The following is an 18,755-nucleotide window of genomic DNA, read 5'->3' as shown; positions in this document are numbered from 1 at the left end:
ACGCTTCCTTGCCTTCTTCCTTTCACTCCCTCAAGAAAGCTGGGTGTTTATCAAAAGAGAATTAAATGGCAGCGAAATCTTTTTTCAAGGTTACATCTACCTTGACGGATGTAACCTTCAAGAATTAAAAAACATTGGCTGTTTTCCGGTCACTTTTTTATGGGACTGGTTGTTTTGAAGCCAACAGGCGATTTTAAACAGTCTTGCAACTTGCAAGGAGGCTTGTGACTCGGTGGCGGCTGCAAAGGAAGGCTGAGCTCTAAATCACCTGAAGTGTCTGTTCTTCTTTCCTCGGGGTGGCAACAGAAAGAAGGTGCCAAAAATATCAAGGCAGAAAGAAAACACATGGTTTTGCGATTGCTTTGCCAGTTCAGAGGCAGTGGTGTTTTGCTGGTGCTAGCGTTATTCCCTGCGCTCCATCAGAGTGGTTTCTGTGTACTCCAGAGGAGCCTTCTGGAGGTCGGAGACCTTTAAACTATTTGGATTCCCTCTTATGACGAGACAGTTTCCATCACAGTCTGACAGCTTGTTTCGCTTGCTTGATTTTGCCTTGTTCTGTTTGCCTCCTGGATGGCTAGCCCTGCTCCTAAGCCCAGGTGTCCTTGTAAGCTTAAGCTTCTACACGGCCGCAGGGAATGTCAGCCTCGATTTGTGAACAGGCAAACCCAGGTGTGTGAGGGAGGGGTTTCCTACATGGGACCCTTAAATGGGATTCCCTCGTGTGTCTCTGGTGGAAAGACTGCATCTCTCCGAGTGCCTTTTTATAAGGTGCAGGGATCCAGAGCTGAAAGCAACCAGCTTGGGATGAGTTGTGGCTGCAGCACGCTGTCATCTCCATCACTTCAGGGCTGGGGGGGCACATGCAGATGTTAACGGTGGGCTGGGTTTGGCTGGGATAGAGTGCATTTTCTTCACAGTAGCCGATACGGGCTGTGGTTTGGATTTGTGCTGGAAACAGCGTTGATAACACAGGGATGTTCCTGTTATTGCAGAAGAGTGCTTGCACAGAGCCAAAGGCTTTTCTACTCCTCACCCCAGCAGCAAGGAGGCTGGGGGTGCAGAAGAAGTTGCTGGGGGGACACAGCCGGGCCAGTGGACTCTGACTGGCCCAAGGGATATTCCATACTGTAGGAGATCATGCTAAGTATATAAAACTGGGGGAAGAAGGAGGAAGGTGAGGATGTTTGGAGTGATGGTGTTTGTCTGCCCAAGTCACTGGTACATGTGCTGGACCCCACCTCTCCTGGGATGGCTGAACACCTGCCTGCCCATGGGAAGCGGTGAATGAACTTCTTGTTTTGCTTTGCTTGTGTGCAGAGCTTTTGCTTTACTTGTCTTTATCTCAACCCATGAGTTTTCTCACTTCTACCCTTCCAGTTCTCTCCCCCACCCCACCGAGGAGGAGTGAGCGAGTGGCTGTGTGGGCCTTGGTTGCCGGCCGGGGTCACACCACGACAAACAGCCAGCGACCACCCAGCACTGGGCAGCTCTGGATGTGACGAGCCAGCCTGTGGTTAGCCTGAGTGCTCTGACCTTCGCTTAAACGCAGGCAGCAGTTTTACATGTCCATTCTCAGAAGCGGCTAGATGTGAGTCTGCAGACTCCCCTGGGCTCCCAGGGTCTCTCATGCACGCTCGGCACAGACATCTGTGATACGATATAGCAGCCAGATGATGTTGTCACTTGTTTCTGTTTGCTAGCACAAGGTTACCAGGGCTAATATTTGAGGATCGGGAACATGAACAGAAGATCCAAGGCTCCGGGGCCTGCTGTAGTATCAAGACCTGGACTGCAGTTTGGCAGATGTTGTCAGAATTCAGCTTTAAATATGATTGTGGGTGGACTGCAAGGGAGTGGTCACGCTATGATTTAGGTGTATTATAGCACAAATAATGTGTGCTGGATGCAGCAAAGGATACTTCTCTGGTAGGTAAGCTGTTGGCTTCTGAAGGTGAATGTTCCGATGTGTGAAGAATTTTGCATCTCAAAAGTGCTATAACCAATAATGTGCATGAGGAACAACTGTAATAGGAAAAAAAAATGTACCCATCTTTGCAGATCACCCTCAACAAACATACTTCTATCACTTGCTCGCTCTGTCATATACACTAATAACATCATATATTGTCTGTTGATCATGCTAGGAATGCCCTAGGCCCTTGTAGCATCTCTTCATGTCACTCTCGGCAAATCCTGCAAATATTTCTGTTGCTTTCCTTTGAATTAATTCCTCTCTGCCCATATTTGCCTGGAATGAGAGGGATGAGAAATGAGCTATTGATGGAGTAGATTGGGAAGATGATTTTGATTTTTTTCTACTGTTTTTTTCATTGATGTCACTCCCTCAACCATTACCTTCCAGGTAAATTATTCCTCTGAATGTTTATCTCCTTGGCAGATTTCTGAAGTATTATGCCTAAACATTTAAACTTTCATTTTCTTAAATAGTAACTTTTATTCACTGCTCACACTTCAATGCTTAGAGGAAGCTGTTCCGTATCCTCTGCACAAGGCAATGGGGAGTGTTTCTTGTGACTGAGCACCTTTCTTTGAATCAATATCAAAATGTTACCCAAATGTGTGGGAAATTAGCCTCACAAAAGAAAAAAAAATATTTTTAGGAACTGCTGCTAGAATCGGTAGGAATACTCAAATAGATTAGAAATTGTGGTGCCTGGTCCTCAGTTCTCTTTTGGAGAGCATTACCCAGCAACATATGAAATGGAGCCAACATAACCATTTAAAATAGCAAAGTAAACAGTTCATGCCGTAGTCAAGATAATCCTTAATTTCTGCTGCTTATCTGAGATCTGCCCTGCCGATCTGATGGGAGGATTTAACCTTCCTGAAAGCTGTTAACAGTGTATGTGCTTGAACTGGGAAGACCTCTTTCCACCTGCTTTTCAGAGCCCTTTCTCCTAGAAGATTAAGACTGCTATGCCCCTTGTAGAAAGAAAAACCTCTGAAATATGGATTATTTTTAGAGGGATATACTATTTTGCTGCAATACAGCTTAAGGGAAGGGCTTAAAAAATAATGCGTATTTAAAAGATTCACTTTCTTTTTCTCTACAGAAGAACCATGCTGTCTTAAATTCTCATAATTTTTGTCTTACAAAAGTACATGTATTGTGGAAATGAAAAAAAGAATCATTGGCTTATGATTACTGCTAGTTGTGCAACCAACTCAAAATAAAAGCTATAGGCAATTTTAGTTTCAGATTTCTTTGCAATATGTCAGAAACCATATTTGTAATTTTCTGTTTCTCTTGGGATCCTGTGTGAAACACAGAATGGCAGAGCAGATGGTCTTCTCTTTCCAAAGAGATGAGTAATATGACTGTGTTCAAGAGGGAAGTCTAAAGAGGGTTTCACTGAGGTGTGGGACAGCCCAGCCTAACATCTGGATCAAAACACAAATCAGTCAGTTTCACAGGTTTAATGTATGTATAATGCTCGTCACAAGCAAACAGCTCCATTTATGATGCTATCTTTACTACCTTTCTCATGGCTTATTTTAAAAGCAAAATAAAACCAACAACAACAAATCTTTAAATTAGGACTCTCTAGGATACCTGTGCCTTTGGGAGGAGGGAACAAAATCACTAGATTGAAACTTTTCAGGATTAGTCATAGTGGAAGCAAGGAATGATGGCCTGAAATATGCAGTAAAAGTTCTCAGAATAGGGAATGAGTCACTATTGCCCTTGAACTTTGTGAATCTGAAACTATATTTATCATTTCGCATTGTTCCTGAGCTGTGTATTTGTAGTTCCACACACAGAACAACTTGCCTTTTCTGCCCTCAAGAGCTAAAACACGCACAAGGGAATTTCCAGGGAGAGAAGCTGAAGATTAATTTCTTAAGGTGAGCTTTATTGAAGAATACTTGCATTGGGAGATTACTGATGTGACGGTGATAACAAAAGATTAAAGAGAGGAATAAGGCAATAGCATACAACATACCAAAAAAACCCCCAAACAACCCCAACCAAAAAAACAACCAAAACAAACCAACAAAAAAGAGTAAAAGTGAAGAGTTCACATAGGATCAAGAATGTGTAACGCGCAATACTGTCATGAGGCAAATATTTTTGTTAATGTAGTACTTTTCTCTTTTCCTTCCCACAGCCTTATCTGCAATGTTTTGAACAGAAACCAGAGCACTACAAGGAAAGGTCCAAATCACTACATTTTGCATTCTTCCTATTCTTCCCCTGCTACAGTATAGGAGATGAATTAGACAAGTTTTTGAACCAGGTCATTGCTGAACAGCTGGCTTGTGAAAGAGCGCAGCTGTCACACCAAAAAAACCACCTTGGCACTAAAAATCAGCGGGGAATCTTGTAAGTGTCTGCAGAACTGCGTGTTCAATTAGTTCAAGAAGTGCATATACTGGAAGTGCACTTGCTGTCTCTGGTCTTCCAGCAGTAGCCCCCATAGAAAGAATGGAAAAGGTGTTTGAGAGACTTCTGTCTTTAGAGTCTTTTACATAATGGAATTCTAAAAATTAGAAATATTATTTTTGGGTGGCAGGATAAAAGAGGCAGTTATTGGCTTGCCAAAAAGACTTAGCAAATGGAAATCCAGAAGTAGTTCCAGGAAACACAATAGGTAATGTAATAAGTATGTGGGAACTGTAGGTACTTTGCATTTTTGTACGTGAAGTCACTGCAGCACAGGATTACACATCCCACACTGATATTTCAAGTTTTCTTATTCCGTGGGAAGGAAAACCATTGGTGCGCTGAGGCTCATTTTATAGGCATAGATTATCAGCTATCTTTAAATCTGATTCCAAAAACTCTCATGGATGTTGTGACAGTTTATTAGCATAGGGAACCCCTGTGGGCAATTGTGCTGCACTGTATGTATAAGCAAAGGCTATTCTCAATGTCTGCCTGTAGTGATGATCTCAAACTCCGTGAGTGACGTGAAAGTGCATGAGAGTGCATGGAAAACAAGTAACAAAACCCTCTCTGTGTTTTACATGGTTCTTTAAGAGCAATTTACTATGCCTAGACAGCTGAAGCCTTCAACCTGTGGGGCAGTGGAAAAGAAAATACCAGCATCTTCATGGTAAAACATTTCCAGTAAAAGTGTGCAGCCAGATCATTTTAACTCAGAACTACGACTTTTCCACCCCCGCCTCCCCCAAGCATAATAAATGTACCAAAAGAAATAAACCTCAGTGCAGGGGGCAATTGTTCATGAGGACGTTCAGCAGTAATACTGAGAACTCCAGAAGCATTTACCCTTTTGCTCAGAAGTCTGTGATTCTTAAGTGAGAAAGCTGGTGACTACTGAAACACTGGTTTCCACATCAGCATTACTGATGAAGTAGGATGACAACAGATCTCCTCTTCTACTGTTACTCGCAATGGATACAATTTGCAAATGCAGTTTTGTACTGACCTAGGACAAATTTAGCAATTGGTTGTGCCAGCAAAGAGTTTCTCCAAGTAACTGCATAATCTGTGGCTTCCAAGATGCCGTATACTGGCAGGCAGCACGTCAGGATGCTGTGACACAAGCGTAAGTATGGGTAAGGAGTGACGTTTACACCTGGCACTGAAGCCCTGCCGTTACTTTCTGCTACCCCCCTCGCTTCGGCCTTCTGGCCGGCGTTTCCCAAACGCAGGCCTGTCGCTGAGCGGCAGCAACATTTTCACACTGGGATTAAACATTAGAGGATGTGAAGCTGAAGAACTGCCACGCCCAACACACCTAGGTCTGCAGGGGCGTTGCTTCGTGTCTTATTTTGTGTTTTGGTGGTTTTTTTCCAAGAGTTGTGCGCTTTGGCCTCCACCCCAACTTTTGCCTACGAGCTACGCGGCTGCGTTTTCCCTGCGCGGCCGCGGAGCCGCCCACAGGCGCTAAGGGCCGCCCTTGACCCGAAGGCCTGGGGGGCAGCGCTCCCCTCGGCGCCGGCGCCTCGGCCCGCTGTGAGCGGGGCGCTTGATAGTTAAAACCGCAAAATTTTACAAAGTCGCCCGTATCCATAGCAACCTAAACCTGACACCGCCGAAGCCCAACCCGTCTGTAACCCCCCTCCCTCGCCGCACAGGGAGGGAAGAGCCGCCAGGAGCGCTTCCCGCTGCCCCGGGGCCTGCGGGGACCCCCAGGCGCGCCCGGCGCCCCTGCCCGGCGCCGGGCCACGGCCCGGGCCCTGCCGGCGCTGGGGAGGCGATGACTCAAACTTTCCCCCCGCCCAGAGGCCGGGGCCGACAGAAAATGGAGGCGGTGGGAAGGGCGGGGTGGCCCCGAAGCGGACGGCGCCCCCGGCCCGCTACGCGCCGCCGCTCACCTCAGCGCGGCGCCGCCCGGCCCCGCGGCTATCCCGCCGGCGGGGGGCGCTGCTCCCGCCCGCCCCCGCAGCGCCCGGGCCCTACAGGCTCGCCCCGCGCCGGGGGCGTGGCCCGGGCCGGAGCGGCGTCCCCGCTGGCCAATGAGCTCACCGCGTGCCTGACAGTTACGCGGGCGCCGCCAATCGGGGGAGCGGGGGGCGGGGGCGGCGGGGCGCGAGAGGCTCCGCAGGCCGCCCCGCTGAGGCACTCGGCGGAGGGAAGTGGCGCAGCATGATACGGCTGTGGCGCTCGGCGCTGCTGCGGGAGCTGCTGCTGCTCGGCCCGCCGGGGGCAGCCGGCGGGGGCGGCCCGGGGCCCGGCGCTAGCCCCAGGCGCCTCCCGCCGCCGCTGGCCGCCTTCGGGGCCAGCCCGCCCGCCTCCCGCCGCGGTCCGGGGCTGCCGGCGGCGCGGGGTTTGTGCACTCGCTCTGAGGGAGCCTTGGAGGAGCCGGGGAAGGGGGCGCCGCCGCCGCCCGGCGAGCCCCCCGCCGACGGCGGCCACACCAATAACCACGGCGGCGGCAAGGAGCTGGCCGGAGGCGGCGGCGGCGGGGGGGGAGAAGTGAGTGCGAGGGGGGCGGCGGGGGCGGGCCGCGGCGGGGCCGGGCCGGGCGGCGGGGGATGCGGTAGGCGCCATGTGAGCGCCGCCTTCCTCCCCTCGCACGCGTGGTGCCTGCGGAAGGGGGCGGCCCGGCGGCGGGGGCCGCTTCCCCGGCAGGTGCGGGGGCCGGGCCGCAGGCATCGCCCCTCCGGGGGGCGGGGGGTCCGTGCCCGGCCGCGGGGCGGAGAGGGCCCGGTACCCGCGGGTGGGTGCGAGGAGCTGCCCAGCCCCGGGGGGGGGGGCGGGGAGGAAGCGGGGGCGCGCGGCGGGGGGAGCGCGCGTGTCTCGGGGCTCCGCGGGGTCCCGTCCCGGGCGGGGGGCGCTCCCCAGCGGGCTGGGGCTGGCCGCAGGCAGCGTGCTTTCGGTGGTTGTTTCGAGGGCAGCTACCTGCAGAAGCTGTTTTCCGAGAGAAGTGAAAGCTGTGTCATCTGACATTAATTATTAAAGGCGGCGTGCGTGGTGTGTGGGTCTCCCTGGGCGGTTTTGCAGCGCTGCCGTCTCCCACGTCCACATCTAGTGCAGTGGGGGTTAGGTATTGCCACCCGTCGGGGATGCGGAACATGTCCCTGTGCCCAGAGGTCCTGATTTGTCCCCCAGTCGCAAAGGTGCACATAGGTAACAGAATGATAAAACTGTATACGCTTATGCAGTTAGTATTCCTTCACTTAGAACCTTAAATAAGCTCAAAAAATGGTCAGGGACCGAGGCATCAGCTCCGGCTCGTGACCCTGGTAACAACCAGTAGTGGATACCAGGGATGGAGTGTGATGATGAGGAAAAGGGATTGATGGTTCTCCTTAGTGCTCTGCACTCTTGGTCCTCAGCATTACACAGGTCTTGAAAAACTCCTGTTCATTTCCCACCCCACCCAGCTGACAGTTTGCCCATGCTTGTTTGAATGTGGGTACGCTTCGTATCTCCGATAAGCTGTCAGACTTGTAAAAGGTTAACTGTGAGCCCCGTGAAGGCCTATCTCCTCTGTGTGGGTTTGGAACATGCCTCTTGGCTTTTCCTGTAGGCAACCCATGTCTTCTTTGTGCTGCTTATGGGGTGGCATAATAAAAATGTTAAACCAAGCTGCTTTCCCAGGCTTTGCTATGCTTATTACCTAGATGAAAAAAGCAAAAGACAGAGGAAGTAAGGCCAAGGAAGGAGTACCTTGTTTTAACACTGAGCAGTCTCTCTTGGCCTAATACTAAGAAGTCTGGAAAACATTCTGCAAGGTCAGTTGGGAAGGCTTCAGCTCCTAGCTTGTTAGTAGTCCTGCTTCTGAGTTTCAGGTTTTGTGTGGGGTCTTTTTTTTTTTTTTTTTTCTTTCCTTTTTTGGCATGAACTTTAACTCCTTCAATGTGGTAGGTTGGGAAGGAAGCTATCTTCCTCTTTTTCTCCCACCAAATGTCTTAGCTGCTTGGCTTAGTTCAAGCCTTTTGTTTCAGTGGGATATAGTCTTCCATAAAGGCATCACTTACGATTTCTGCTGTCAAGCTCAGTAAAAAATGCATGCTGGTCAGGTTAGATAACATACAATATCATACACTATCATATCTGTATTGTTATTATATTTGTACTGTTGTTCAACATATATGAAGTTTCATCTTTGAATTGACTTTACACAATGCTTTGGAACAAAAAAATTAATCAGATGCGGCTCAAGTAGGTGTGTTTTCAATGAGAAATGCAGACAGTACCATTAAAAACTTAGGAAAAAACAGTATGCCAGCTATGAGGGTTTTTTGAGGAGGATGTTGAGAAGGTGATTTATTAAAGAGGTAACATTTTCTTAAACTGATTTTTTAGAACAGCTTCCTACAGCTAGCATCAGTTAGCTTTACCAGACGTATTAGAAGTTACAGGATTTACCTGTGTAGTCACAAACCAGTTACATGCAGTTTAATCATTTTTGGCTTTTGACAAAAGGATGTATTTGAAAGTCAGATGCTTCCTCTTTGAGCCTTACTGCAAAATGAGCAAGGAGCAATTACATAAAACATACAGCATATAGTTGTGAACAAGGAAAAAGCTGGAAACAGTTTCTTTTCAGTTCAGGCTGTGCAGGAATTCCTGGTGGCACGTTAGCCAGGCCGTTGGATACTTTTTTTTTTTGAAGAATTTAAAAAATCTTGCTTAAGCATTTATATATGATATGGAAATCATTGCTATATTAAGGCAGAGTGCAGGGCTCAGAAGAAAAGTGAAGATCTTCAGAAGACAGGTTCCTAGACTAAATTGACAACTGGGCTGTCAGTGCAGTCTGGGTGTTCTGCTGATTGTAGCACTTTGCCATCCAGCAGTATATAACATTTGAGTTGTGTTTGGCCCATGATTTGTGGACCCAACTGGGAAGACAGTAGTCCTTCATACACTTTTGTTTGTTTGTTTTGAGGGATTATTTTTTCCTATTTGGTTGTAAGGTCATGGCTCTAGGATACTGGAACAGCCTACGGTATCGAAGGACAGCACTGACATTTTCTTGCTTGTTTGCTTGCCCAACAGTCCTCATGTACAGAGAGTAGGAGTTGCGAGTGAAAACCGAAAATTTGTGCAAAGACTGTACAGAAATTTAGAACAGTTTTAATTTCTTATAGAGGGAATAAATTATGAGGTCTGTGGCTGATGAAATAACTAGTATCCCATTGCATAACCACATCCCCTTATGCATCTTTTTCCTAAAGATATTCCACCACCTCCTTGTCCCTGCAATCCAGCCTTCACTCTGTGTATCCACCTGAGACTTGATACATTTTGGAAAGAAAAAAAAAAATTGAGTTTCAACTGAGAGTGGTCATAGACTGGTATTTTTGATTAATGAAGGCTGTGCATTAAAATGCAGTCATACCTATGTTAATGCCTAAATAATTAAAAACAATAACCCAGTTGTAAAATCCTAAATTATAAACTTCTGTAATGTTTAAAAGTGTTTACTTCTACTTCAGTATAACTGTGCACTGTTCACTGTCAGCGTAAGTGTGCGTTGTAGGATCAAACATAGTTTATCTTAGTATAAGCTGTTTCTAAATTACAAAGGCCTTAAGGTGAGAACAAGGAGCAAAATGTGAACAACCCTGATTTCTAAAGTATAGCTACATTGCAATATTTATGGGTACTAGTGTATGGAATATAGGAAGATGGTTAATGCAAGTGTTTTATTAATTTATTTTTTTTTCTTAAGATGACAAGGGAGTGGTAGCGCTCCTTTTTAAGGACAGGGCTGAATTCTGGAAATACCTTTTATAATGAGTTTTGCTTTTGTGTCCAGGCCAGATTCCAGAGGAATAACTGTATAGTAACCAGGCAGTGTTTCATCTCTCTGCCACTCCTGTTGGAGTGTGGATATAATAGCTGCAGATAGAAGAAAATGTTAAAACTTTGCTTTCATTAGACCTTTGGCAACTTCCTTAGAGGCTAAGGTTTTGAAGCAACAGTCCTTGTTTTCAACATAAACACTTTGATGTCTACTAAAATATGTCCATCTTTGGTCTCTGTTTATAAATATTTAGTTTTGTCGGAATCTTGGTAAGTTCCCAGGTTACCCGCCACTGTTAGGGACCAGTATCTTAACTGTGGAAGTACTTGTTGGCTTGACAAATGTTTACATCTCTTAGTTGGAGATCAGTTATCTGTAGTATGGTGATAACTTCTTCAGGATGCCTGTTTTATATAGAGTGGCTACCGACTGTGGGTTTCAGCCCTTGTAGCTTTCATAGAATAGTTGGGGTCATTAGGGGTCTTTAAAAGCCATATAGTCCACTCCCCTGTGATGAGCAGGGGCATCTTCAACTAGATCAGGTTGCTCAGAGCCCATCCAACCTGACCTTGAGTGTTTCCAGGGATGGGGCATCTACCCCATCTACCTCTGGGTAAACTGTTTCACCACCCTCGTACAAAAAAAAAAAAAAAAACCACAAAAAAAACCCAAACAAAAAACCGAAAACCACAAAAAACCAACCAAAAAAAATTTCCTTATATCTAGACCAAATCGACCCTCTTCTATTTTAAAGCCATTACCCCTTGTCCTGTTGCAACAGCCCTACTGAAGAGTCTGTCCCCATCTTTCTTGTAAACCCTGTGTGAGTACTGAAAGGCCACAATAAGGTCTTCCCAGCACCTTCTTTCCTCCAGGCTGAACCACCCCAACCTTCCCTCAGCCTTTCTTCATAGGAGAGAGGTGTTCCATCCTTCTGGTCGTTTTTGTGGCTTCCCCCGGACCTGCTCCAACAGGTCTGTGTCCTCCCATGCTAAGTGCCCCAGAGCTGGATGCAGTGCTGCAGGTGGGCTCTCGCCAGAGCAGAGCAGAGGGACAGAGCCCCCTCCCTTGACCTGCTGGCCATGCTGGTGGTGATGCAGCCCAGGATACAGCTGGCCACCTGGGCTGTGAGTCCACATTGCTGGCTCATGTCTGGCTTTTCATCCCCAACCACCCCCAGGTCCTTCTCGGCAGGGCTGCCCTCAGTCCCTTCACCCCCTCAGCCTGTGTTGGGGGCTGCCCTGACCTATGTGCAGGACCCTGCACTTGGCCTTGTTGAACCTCATGAGGTTCAGACAGGCCTGCTGGAGCTCATCCAGGTCCCTCTGGATGGCATCCTGTCCCTCAGGCGTGTCACCCACATCATGCAGCTTGTGTCATCTGCAGACTTGCTGAGGGTGCGCTGGATCCTACTGTCAATGTCATTGATGACGGTGTTAACCAGTACTGGTCCCAATACAGACCCATGAGGGACTGTTTGTGACTGCTCTTGTGACCTTAAATTTTTATGACTGGTGTCTTATGGTTGATAACGAACCTGAAAGTATAATTAGCAGCATCATATCTTTGTATCTTTTGTTGTTTCATAAATCCTGTTCTGCATTTGGCAGTTATGTCTTGAAGTACCAAGTAGGAGTGTTTCACTGTATTTGAAATTTAATCTCTTTTATATTGTAGAAATTGTTTTGTATCAGTACAATGCTTATACCAGATTCCATGAAGGATTTAATTTTAACAAGAGCTGAATTACAAAGAGCTGAAGGAAGGAACAATGTGGATCACACAGTCCTTGTGCTTGGAATTCCTGCATTCTTTTTTCTTTATATTTAAGGACCAGTATGGAGCATCTGCCAGTATTCTAGTCCACAGGTTAGCGTACCACTGAAGAAGTCTAATTGTGTAATAGTCTGGTGCTTTTTTTTTTAAATCAGGGAAATCAGTATCAAAAGTCATTATTCATGAAATGGAATAAACTGGAATTTCCACTTTAATTTGACTGGCAATTGCAAGTTACCTGACTTGAAAAACAGCTCTTTACAACATGTGTTGAACAGCACTATCTTGCTAAGTGCGCTCATAGTGCCAAAACACAGCTTTTAGATTAAGCAAACATCAGTTACTGACATCACTGACCTGATAAACTGCAGAGCAAGCCTTTCTACCTCTATTTAGCTGATAACCTTTATCAAAAGATGGACTGTTTGACAGAGAGCAATTTTCTGTAAATATATCGAATGCCATCCTCTTTGCTTTGGCAGTCAGTGCTGATCCATTGTTAAATTAGGCTGACTGACCCAGGGTTGAACAACAGCAGATGTGAAAGATACGGAAACCGTGTCAAGAGAGAATTTCTGCTGCGAAAGGTGCTCATCTCTTTAATAGACTAAAATCTTACAAAGAGACAGATCAGAATCTTGGTCAAATGTCTGAAGTTTTTTTTTCTGCACCCTAACAGATAGAGATGCCACATTAGGAACAGCTGTAAAATTCTGAATAATAGGTCAGAAACTTGTAATTAAATAAGTCATAAGTTCATGTTTCTCAATGCCTTTGCCAGCTCGTTTCATCAAAGTGAAATACGAAAATTTCCTGTGTCAGACCATCAGCAATCCAGTAATGAGTCTTACAGCTGAGGCATTCCTTGAAATGTGAAACCTCGATGCTTTGGGGAGCTTAGTTAAATGCTCTGTAAATGGGGAAAATACAGGGTGTAGACTGTGTAACTCGGGGTAGCTTTAAAAAAACCCGTAGCTGCAGAGTTCAGATGCAGGTACAGGATGAAGCTTTAATTGGTGTGTCAGTAGCTTTGGTTCTGTTGGCTTGACTGGGCATACTGTTCTCAAAAGATTGAAAGCACAATGTGCTGCGTGGAAGACATGATTTTTCTTTAGGAAAAAGGGTGTTCAGTAATTTGCTTGAGGTAGTTGCAAGCATTTGTCTTGGTTGAATTGCCAGCCTGTCTGTGCATTAGTCAGCCAGCATCATTTAAAAAAAAAAAAAAAAAAAAAAGCCAGACTGGAAGACAAGGAAAGTTCTGTTGGCTTACAAAGCTGTCTTCTGTTCTTAGTATGTAAGTAGAGTGTTTTAAATAAATTGGAAAATGAGAAGTGAGATTTTTTACTACTGGTTTTTGCTGCTAGTTATGAGGAGAGGAGGGAGGCGAATGTAATCTAGAGGTTGCCTTAAATTTAAAAGAGTATTTGGATATAATCAGATTTGTATTAAAAATAATTATAAATCTGACCTGTTGTTGGGGTAGAGTAAGCTAGTATTGGGAGAGAAGGAAGGATTAAATGCCAGTCTGTAAGATTGTACTGGCCTACTGAGGATCTGTGCTTAGTTGCATTTTTATTTCTGTAGTTACAACCCTAAGTACTGATATTCAAAGAATTGCTTATCTTGTGAAAACTGTCATGACCGGAATTCAGACCTGCTTTTTGTACGCACATGCATACATGTATAAAAACAGACGAATTGCCACCGAGCATTCTAGTTGTGGGCAATAACTTTTATACATTACAGTATAGTAACATAAGCTTTAAAACTAATGGCTAAAATAATGTAAGACTGCATACTCTGCATTTTAGTTAATTTATGCCTGCATTTACTGGAGAATTTATTTTTGCTTCTCAAACATCAGAACATTGGCTTTCTTAAATTGACTTTGTCTAGAAACAAACCTGAGCACATCAGGGGACTAAAAGAATTGATCCAAAGCCCTTTGCTATCACTGCCCCTAGCAGTTTGGAGGTGTATGTTCCAGCTGTGTGCTGTGATGCCAACTGTATGCTGCGGTGCCATGCTTGCAGGGGAAGCGTAAAGAACTGAGTACGGACTTGTGCTCCTGCCTGCTGCAGAGTGCTTTGGAATATTAAGGGAAGGTGTAGCTCTGAGGTTAAACTTAGAGAAAACTTCCAAAGGCTTTGAGGCAAAGCTATTACACCTCTTTCTCTTAGAAGGAATCTTGATGCTTAATTTGGTAGGTTTCCTTCACATTAACTATTTTAACACGTGGAATGCTTGGAGAGCCAGTGTATTTACATTGATAAGCATAGTGAGCATTAGAGGTGTATCTGTACTGCATGTTACCTTTCTAAGTATGCCTGATGGGAGTTTGTGCCTCTGGTGCCTGAGCTGGTTCAGGTTGCTGTACTATGTATGCTGCAGAAGGCTTTGCTTGCTTTCACTGTAACTATGTGGCTTACGTAAGCTCCTAGAAAGACAAGGGCTTTAGGACTCCTCCTAGGAGTTCCTAAAACCAGGATTATTTTGAAGAAAATGATACACATTCATTATCTCTTTTCTCTTGCCTGTGGAACCGTTGGGTCAGTCTGCTCTTCCAGCTTGATTACGAAGCATGTAGATCTTTGAGTTTTATAAATACTTCATCCTCTGTGCAAGGAACATGTCTATCCTCTGTAACATCGAGGGAAACGTGACAAACCTGCTTCAAAATATTTCTAATTGTAATCTTAGCAATAAATGTAAGTCAGTAAAAACATGACTATGTTGCAGTTAAGAATGTTGTGAATATTGTGAAATGTATATGCTACTTCTGTTATTAGCTTTTTTTTCCATATTTAAAGCTGAATTAAGCTTTGTGTTCACTGATAAGTGTTCTTTGAAATTGGTGGTAGCGGTTACATTGGGAGTGAAAATGTGTTTCCTTGTGAATAATACAACAATAAAAAATGTGTATAGATAAAAATATGCACTGAACTAATCTATGCATGTGTTTTTGTTTCTTTTTTTTTTTCTCCTCCCCTAGTAAAATGAAGCAAGGTCTCCTTCCTAGCTTAGAAGATCTACTTTTCTATACCATTGCAGAAGGACAAGAAAAAATACCGGTTCATAAATTCATAACTGTAAGTCTACTGTTCCAGAGTGCTGTGTGAAATCTAACTACTACAAGATTTTTTTTCTAATACTTTAGATACAAGAATACAAACCAAAGAATTTTACACGTGGTTAGCTGCAACAAGAAATGTAACTTCCCACCCCTGTCCCCCCCCAACAGTGTTTCTCTAAGAGTGAGTGTACTAGTGTTGTTACTCACTACTTTGCTGTGCAAAAAGAGTGTGCTTGAGAGCATCTGTGTCTGTGGCAGGGCCGGGTACTGTTTTGATGTATGTAGAATATAGTCGGACCGCTGTGGATTTCAAATGACATTAGTCCATTGACATAAAGTGCAGCTGAAATGGCAAAAGGATTGATAAGGTATCAGAATGTCTCTGTGTTGATAACACAGTGCAGGTGTTTCTTTATCTTGATAAATGAGACAGAGCAGTAGAGAACTTGATTGTAATAGCATATCTTTTCATTTTAGTAATTATTGTTTTATTGTAATAGGCACTCAAATCTACAGGATTACGTACATCTGATCCCCGATTGAAAGAGTGTATGGATATGTTAAGACTGACCCTTCAAACAACTTCAGATGGTGTTATGCTGGACAAAGACCTTTTTAAAAAGTAAACTTTCTGTCAATAATATAACTATATAATTCTGAATGAATGTTGTCTGTTACTGACTGCTGTCTTACAAGGTATATAAATCAATGTGTGATTAGAAAGGGAGTCAAACACACGCTCCTACTGATGCTATTTTCATACGAGTTCGTTCTCTGGTTTCATGCAGCAGACAGATTGTGTGATCTCCATGAGAGTTTAATCTATCAGTGTTTGTTAGCTTGTGTATCTGATCCTATACTGCAACTCTCGGTCAGATGCAAAGTAAATTTATTGATGGGGTGTGGAGTATTTAGTACGAGTATGTAAAACCTCTCTCTCTACATCATCAATTATTTTAATCTGAAGTTCAAAATGCTGCTTCTGTGTGGTGAGGTGTGCAGAGCATGTATGTAGTTAATCCTAAAAAAGAGTATGTGAAAAATAGTGATGTGAAATTTCAAGATCTGTAGAGATGGGAGTAGTTAGGACTGTAGAGACTGCTTTGGTCTGTTTTGGAAAAGATTTGTGTGCCATATTTTTAGTGATGCTTTTTTTTTTTTTTTTTTTAAGATAAGTCTGTGGTCAGTTAGCTGAACAATATAAGCACTGTTTAGGCTGTCTTCAGTTCATTCCAAACGTGCTCCTTTGTGAACTAATCCTGTTTAGTGCTATTTCCTCTGTTACAATTTAAAATACATATGTGCATATATATAAAAAGGTGTGTTTACATACATAATTGTGTATATGTTATATCAGACTATAAAATATATACAATATATGCTTATACTATGTCATATATTTAAGTAGTTGCTGTAAAAAACATAAAAGTATATATATTATATTTTCTAAGATATATAAACATTTTTGGAAGTACATTGGGGGAAAAAAAATGAGTATCTGTGTGTGTGACAAAATTGCAAACCATTCAGATCCTTAATCATATGTGGGATACGTCTTAAGGGTACAGTGTGGACTAACTTTATTCCTATATTCAAATTCAAGAACCAGATTTTCACTGGTTATTTGTCATCACAGTAAAAACTCTAAATTGTTACAGAGTCAGAAACCTTCCTGGGTGTGTGGTTGGATTGGAAAGGAAATGCGTTTTGCTATTATGCATTACATTTATAGTAGAAGGCTTGTTTGTAACAGTAAGCTATGGATTATGTTTTAGGCAAGGGCTCTACATTAAAAAAAGGACAAGTGATTGCTAATTAGCAAGGTTAGCCTGTGTCCTGTGGCACATCTCTAGGATTTGATCGTCTGTGTTGGGGGCGTGGTTGTTACTGTGGTACTCTGTTGAGAGCTAACATGGTTGCGTCTTTTGTAGGAAGAGTTTTGAACATGAGGGCTATACAGCCGGTGGAAAGGTGCATCTCTTTGCACAGCAGATTCTCCTTTGCAGCAGCGGTTGTTACCCTTTTTTATAAATCAAAAAACCCCAGACTTCAGTTATCTGTTCCTCCTAGGCACCTTGCATTTGTTGTGTGGAGACCCATACAAGGTTCTTGTATTTTATTCTCCCAGGTGTTTAAGGTGAGAAATATAATAATGTATCTACTCACCTGTACTTGCTTCAGGACTTTGAAGCATTGGTTCCCTAAATGTAAAAGTAGTTTAATTCTGCTGTTGAATTTGAATCCAAAGCTGCTAGATCAAATAAAGCATCAAGAATAAGTGACATGGAGTAGTGGTAGCATAAGCGTGTCTAAATCAATTGAGTCCAGTAGAAATTACCTGTAAAATTTGTTAGCTCATGCATCTGTACCATCTGTCTAACAGAAGTTTAAACACCTTTTTAGTTGTTCGAAACATTACACTCCAATTTGACTAAAATTGCTTTATCTTGAAGACTTCTGGCTTTAGAGTGCTCTCCACTTAAATAAAAATTTGGAAAAAATCTCCATGTTACAACTTGGGTTTTTAATCTTTCATCTCCGGAGTTTCTTGAATTGAAGGCTTCACTGGTGGACGTTTCAGAGAGAGTGCTTGACAGATTTCTTGAATTAGCTGTTTGTTGCATGTATATAACGTAACACATCTTCGTAGCATGAACGGTACCTTGCTGAGACAGCCTGCTGCAAGCAGTGCAGCATGGTAGTTAGCTTGCTATGTAGATTTTTTTCTTTCCTTTTTTTATTTGGTACCCTAGCTATGGTAACTACTTAATAAAGTAGTAGTAGTGCCATCTAACTATTGTTGGGTGAAACTTAGGCAACTTAATAAATAGGGAAGATTGTATACTCTAATCTTGCTCATGAAGCATGCATAGTTTGACATATCCTATTTTTTTGATCTGTTTCTATGACATTGTTGCCAATTTGTAGAAAAATTTCTAATAATCTTTGTAAGAAATCCTCTGACCCCTTTTAGCTTTTCCTTTAACTCGCATCTTGTTCCTGACAGAAAAACAGAAGAGTTGCAAAAAGCCCGATTTGTTAACTAACAATATTTTGTTCAGTGGTGGGGCAGGGGAGGGGAGGAAAGGCATGAGGCTGTTGGAATTGAGCTATTTTGAAAATGGCATACACTCGAATGAGATGATAGCTACCGAGTGACAGTTATAACTCTGAGGTTTAATCCTGATTCTTTTTCAGAATAACTTCCTTGGCATTGCAGATTTAGCCTTTGTCACAAGGTGCTGCCTGTCCCGCTTTATTGACCTAGAACTGTGGTGGTGTTAGCCAAACCTCCGCTCTGCGGGTAGGAGTCTGGGGATGTTATGTTCTCGGCAAAAACCTGACAATCTGTTGCTGGATCTCAGAGTTATCTGTTTGCTGCCAAGCGGCTGTGCTGCTCTCCATCTAGGTAGCAAATCCTGAGGAAAACTTTCATTTTAGATCTGTTTAACCCGACATATTAATAAGCGTTTTCATTCTATTTGAGCAATTACAAAGCTTTTGACAGCAGACGAGGAGGACTTCCATTAATACCTCATTTGTCAAAAGAATGTTACTTTTTTTTCTGAAATGTCTGAATATATGTAGCACTTCTACAGACCTAGTCTTGCTTTCTGTAATGCTTTAAACAGGAGAAAAGGTGTCCGTTTAGATTTATAGGTAGCCAAACAGTTCTTCAGAATTGGTGGGAGTGCAGACTGTGTTTTTAGCCAGTG

At 43.8% G+C, this 18,755-nt stretch overlaps 2 protein-coding genes across 2 annotated transcripts in view; both read left to right on the top strand.

The window, feature by feature from the left end:
- Positions 1 to 6,577: 6,577 nt before the first annotated feature.
- LOC129736626 (serine/threonine-protein phosphatase 1 regulatory subunit 10-like) lies at positions 6,578 to 11,659 on the top strand. Its single transcript, XM_055718327.1, has 2 exons — positions 6,578 to 6,907; positions 11,447 to 11,659. The coding sequence occupies exons 1-2, from the start codon at positions 6,578 to 6,580 to the stop codon at positions 11,657 to 11,659; spliced, it is 543 nt and encodes a 180-aa protein (XP_055574302.1).
- GLS (glutaminase) overlaps positions 6,743 to 18,755 on the top strand; it is a 66,341-nt gene continuing 54,328 nt past the window's right edge. The window contains exons 1-3 of the mRNA XM_055718507.1: positions 6,743 to 6,907; positions 14,959 to 15,055; positions 15,540 to 15,661. Of these exons, the coding sequence (XP_055574482.1) occupies positions 14,963 to 15,055; positions 15,540 to 15,661 (215 nt within the window). The 5' untranslated portion in view covers positions 6,743 to 6,907; positions 14,959 to 14,962. The remainder of the gene's footprint in view (positions 6,908 to 14,958; positions 15,056 to 15,539; positions 15,662 to 18,755) is intronic.

This window comes from Falco cherrug, chromosome 8 (genome assembly GCF_023634085.1).
Source record: "Falco cherrug isolate bFalChe1 chromosome 8, bFalChe1.pri, whole genome shotgun sequence".
NCBI classification, from domain to species: domain Eukaryota; kingdom Metazoa; phylum Chordata; class Aves; order Falconiformes; family Falconidae; genus Falco; species Falco cherrug.
This window is presented reverse-complemented; position numbering and strand designations above follow the sequence as displayed.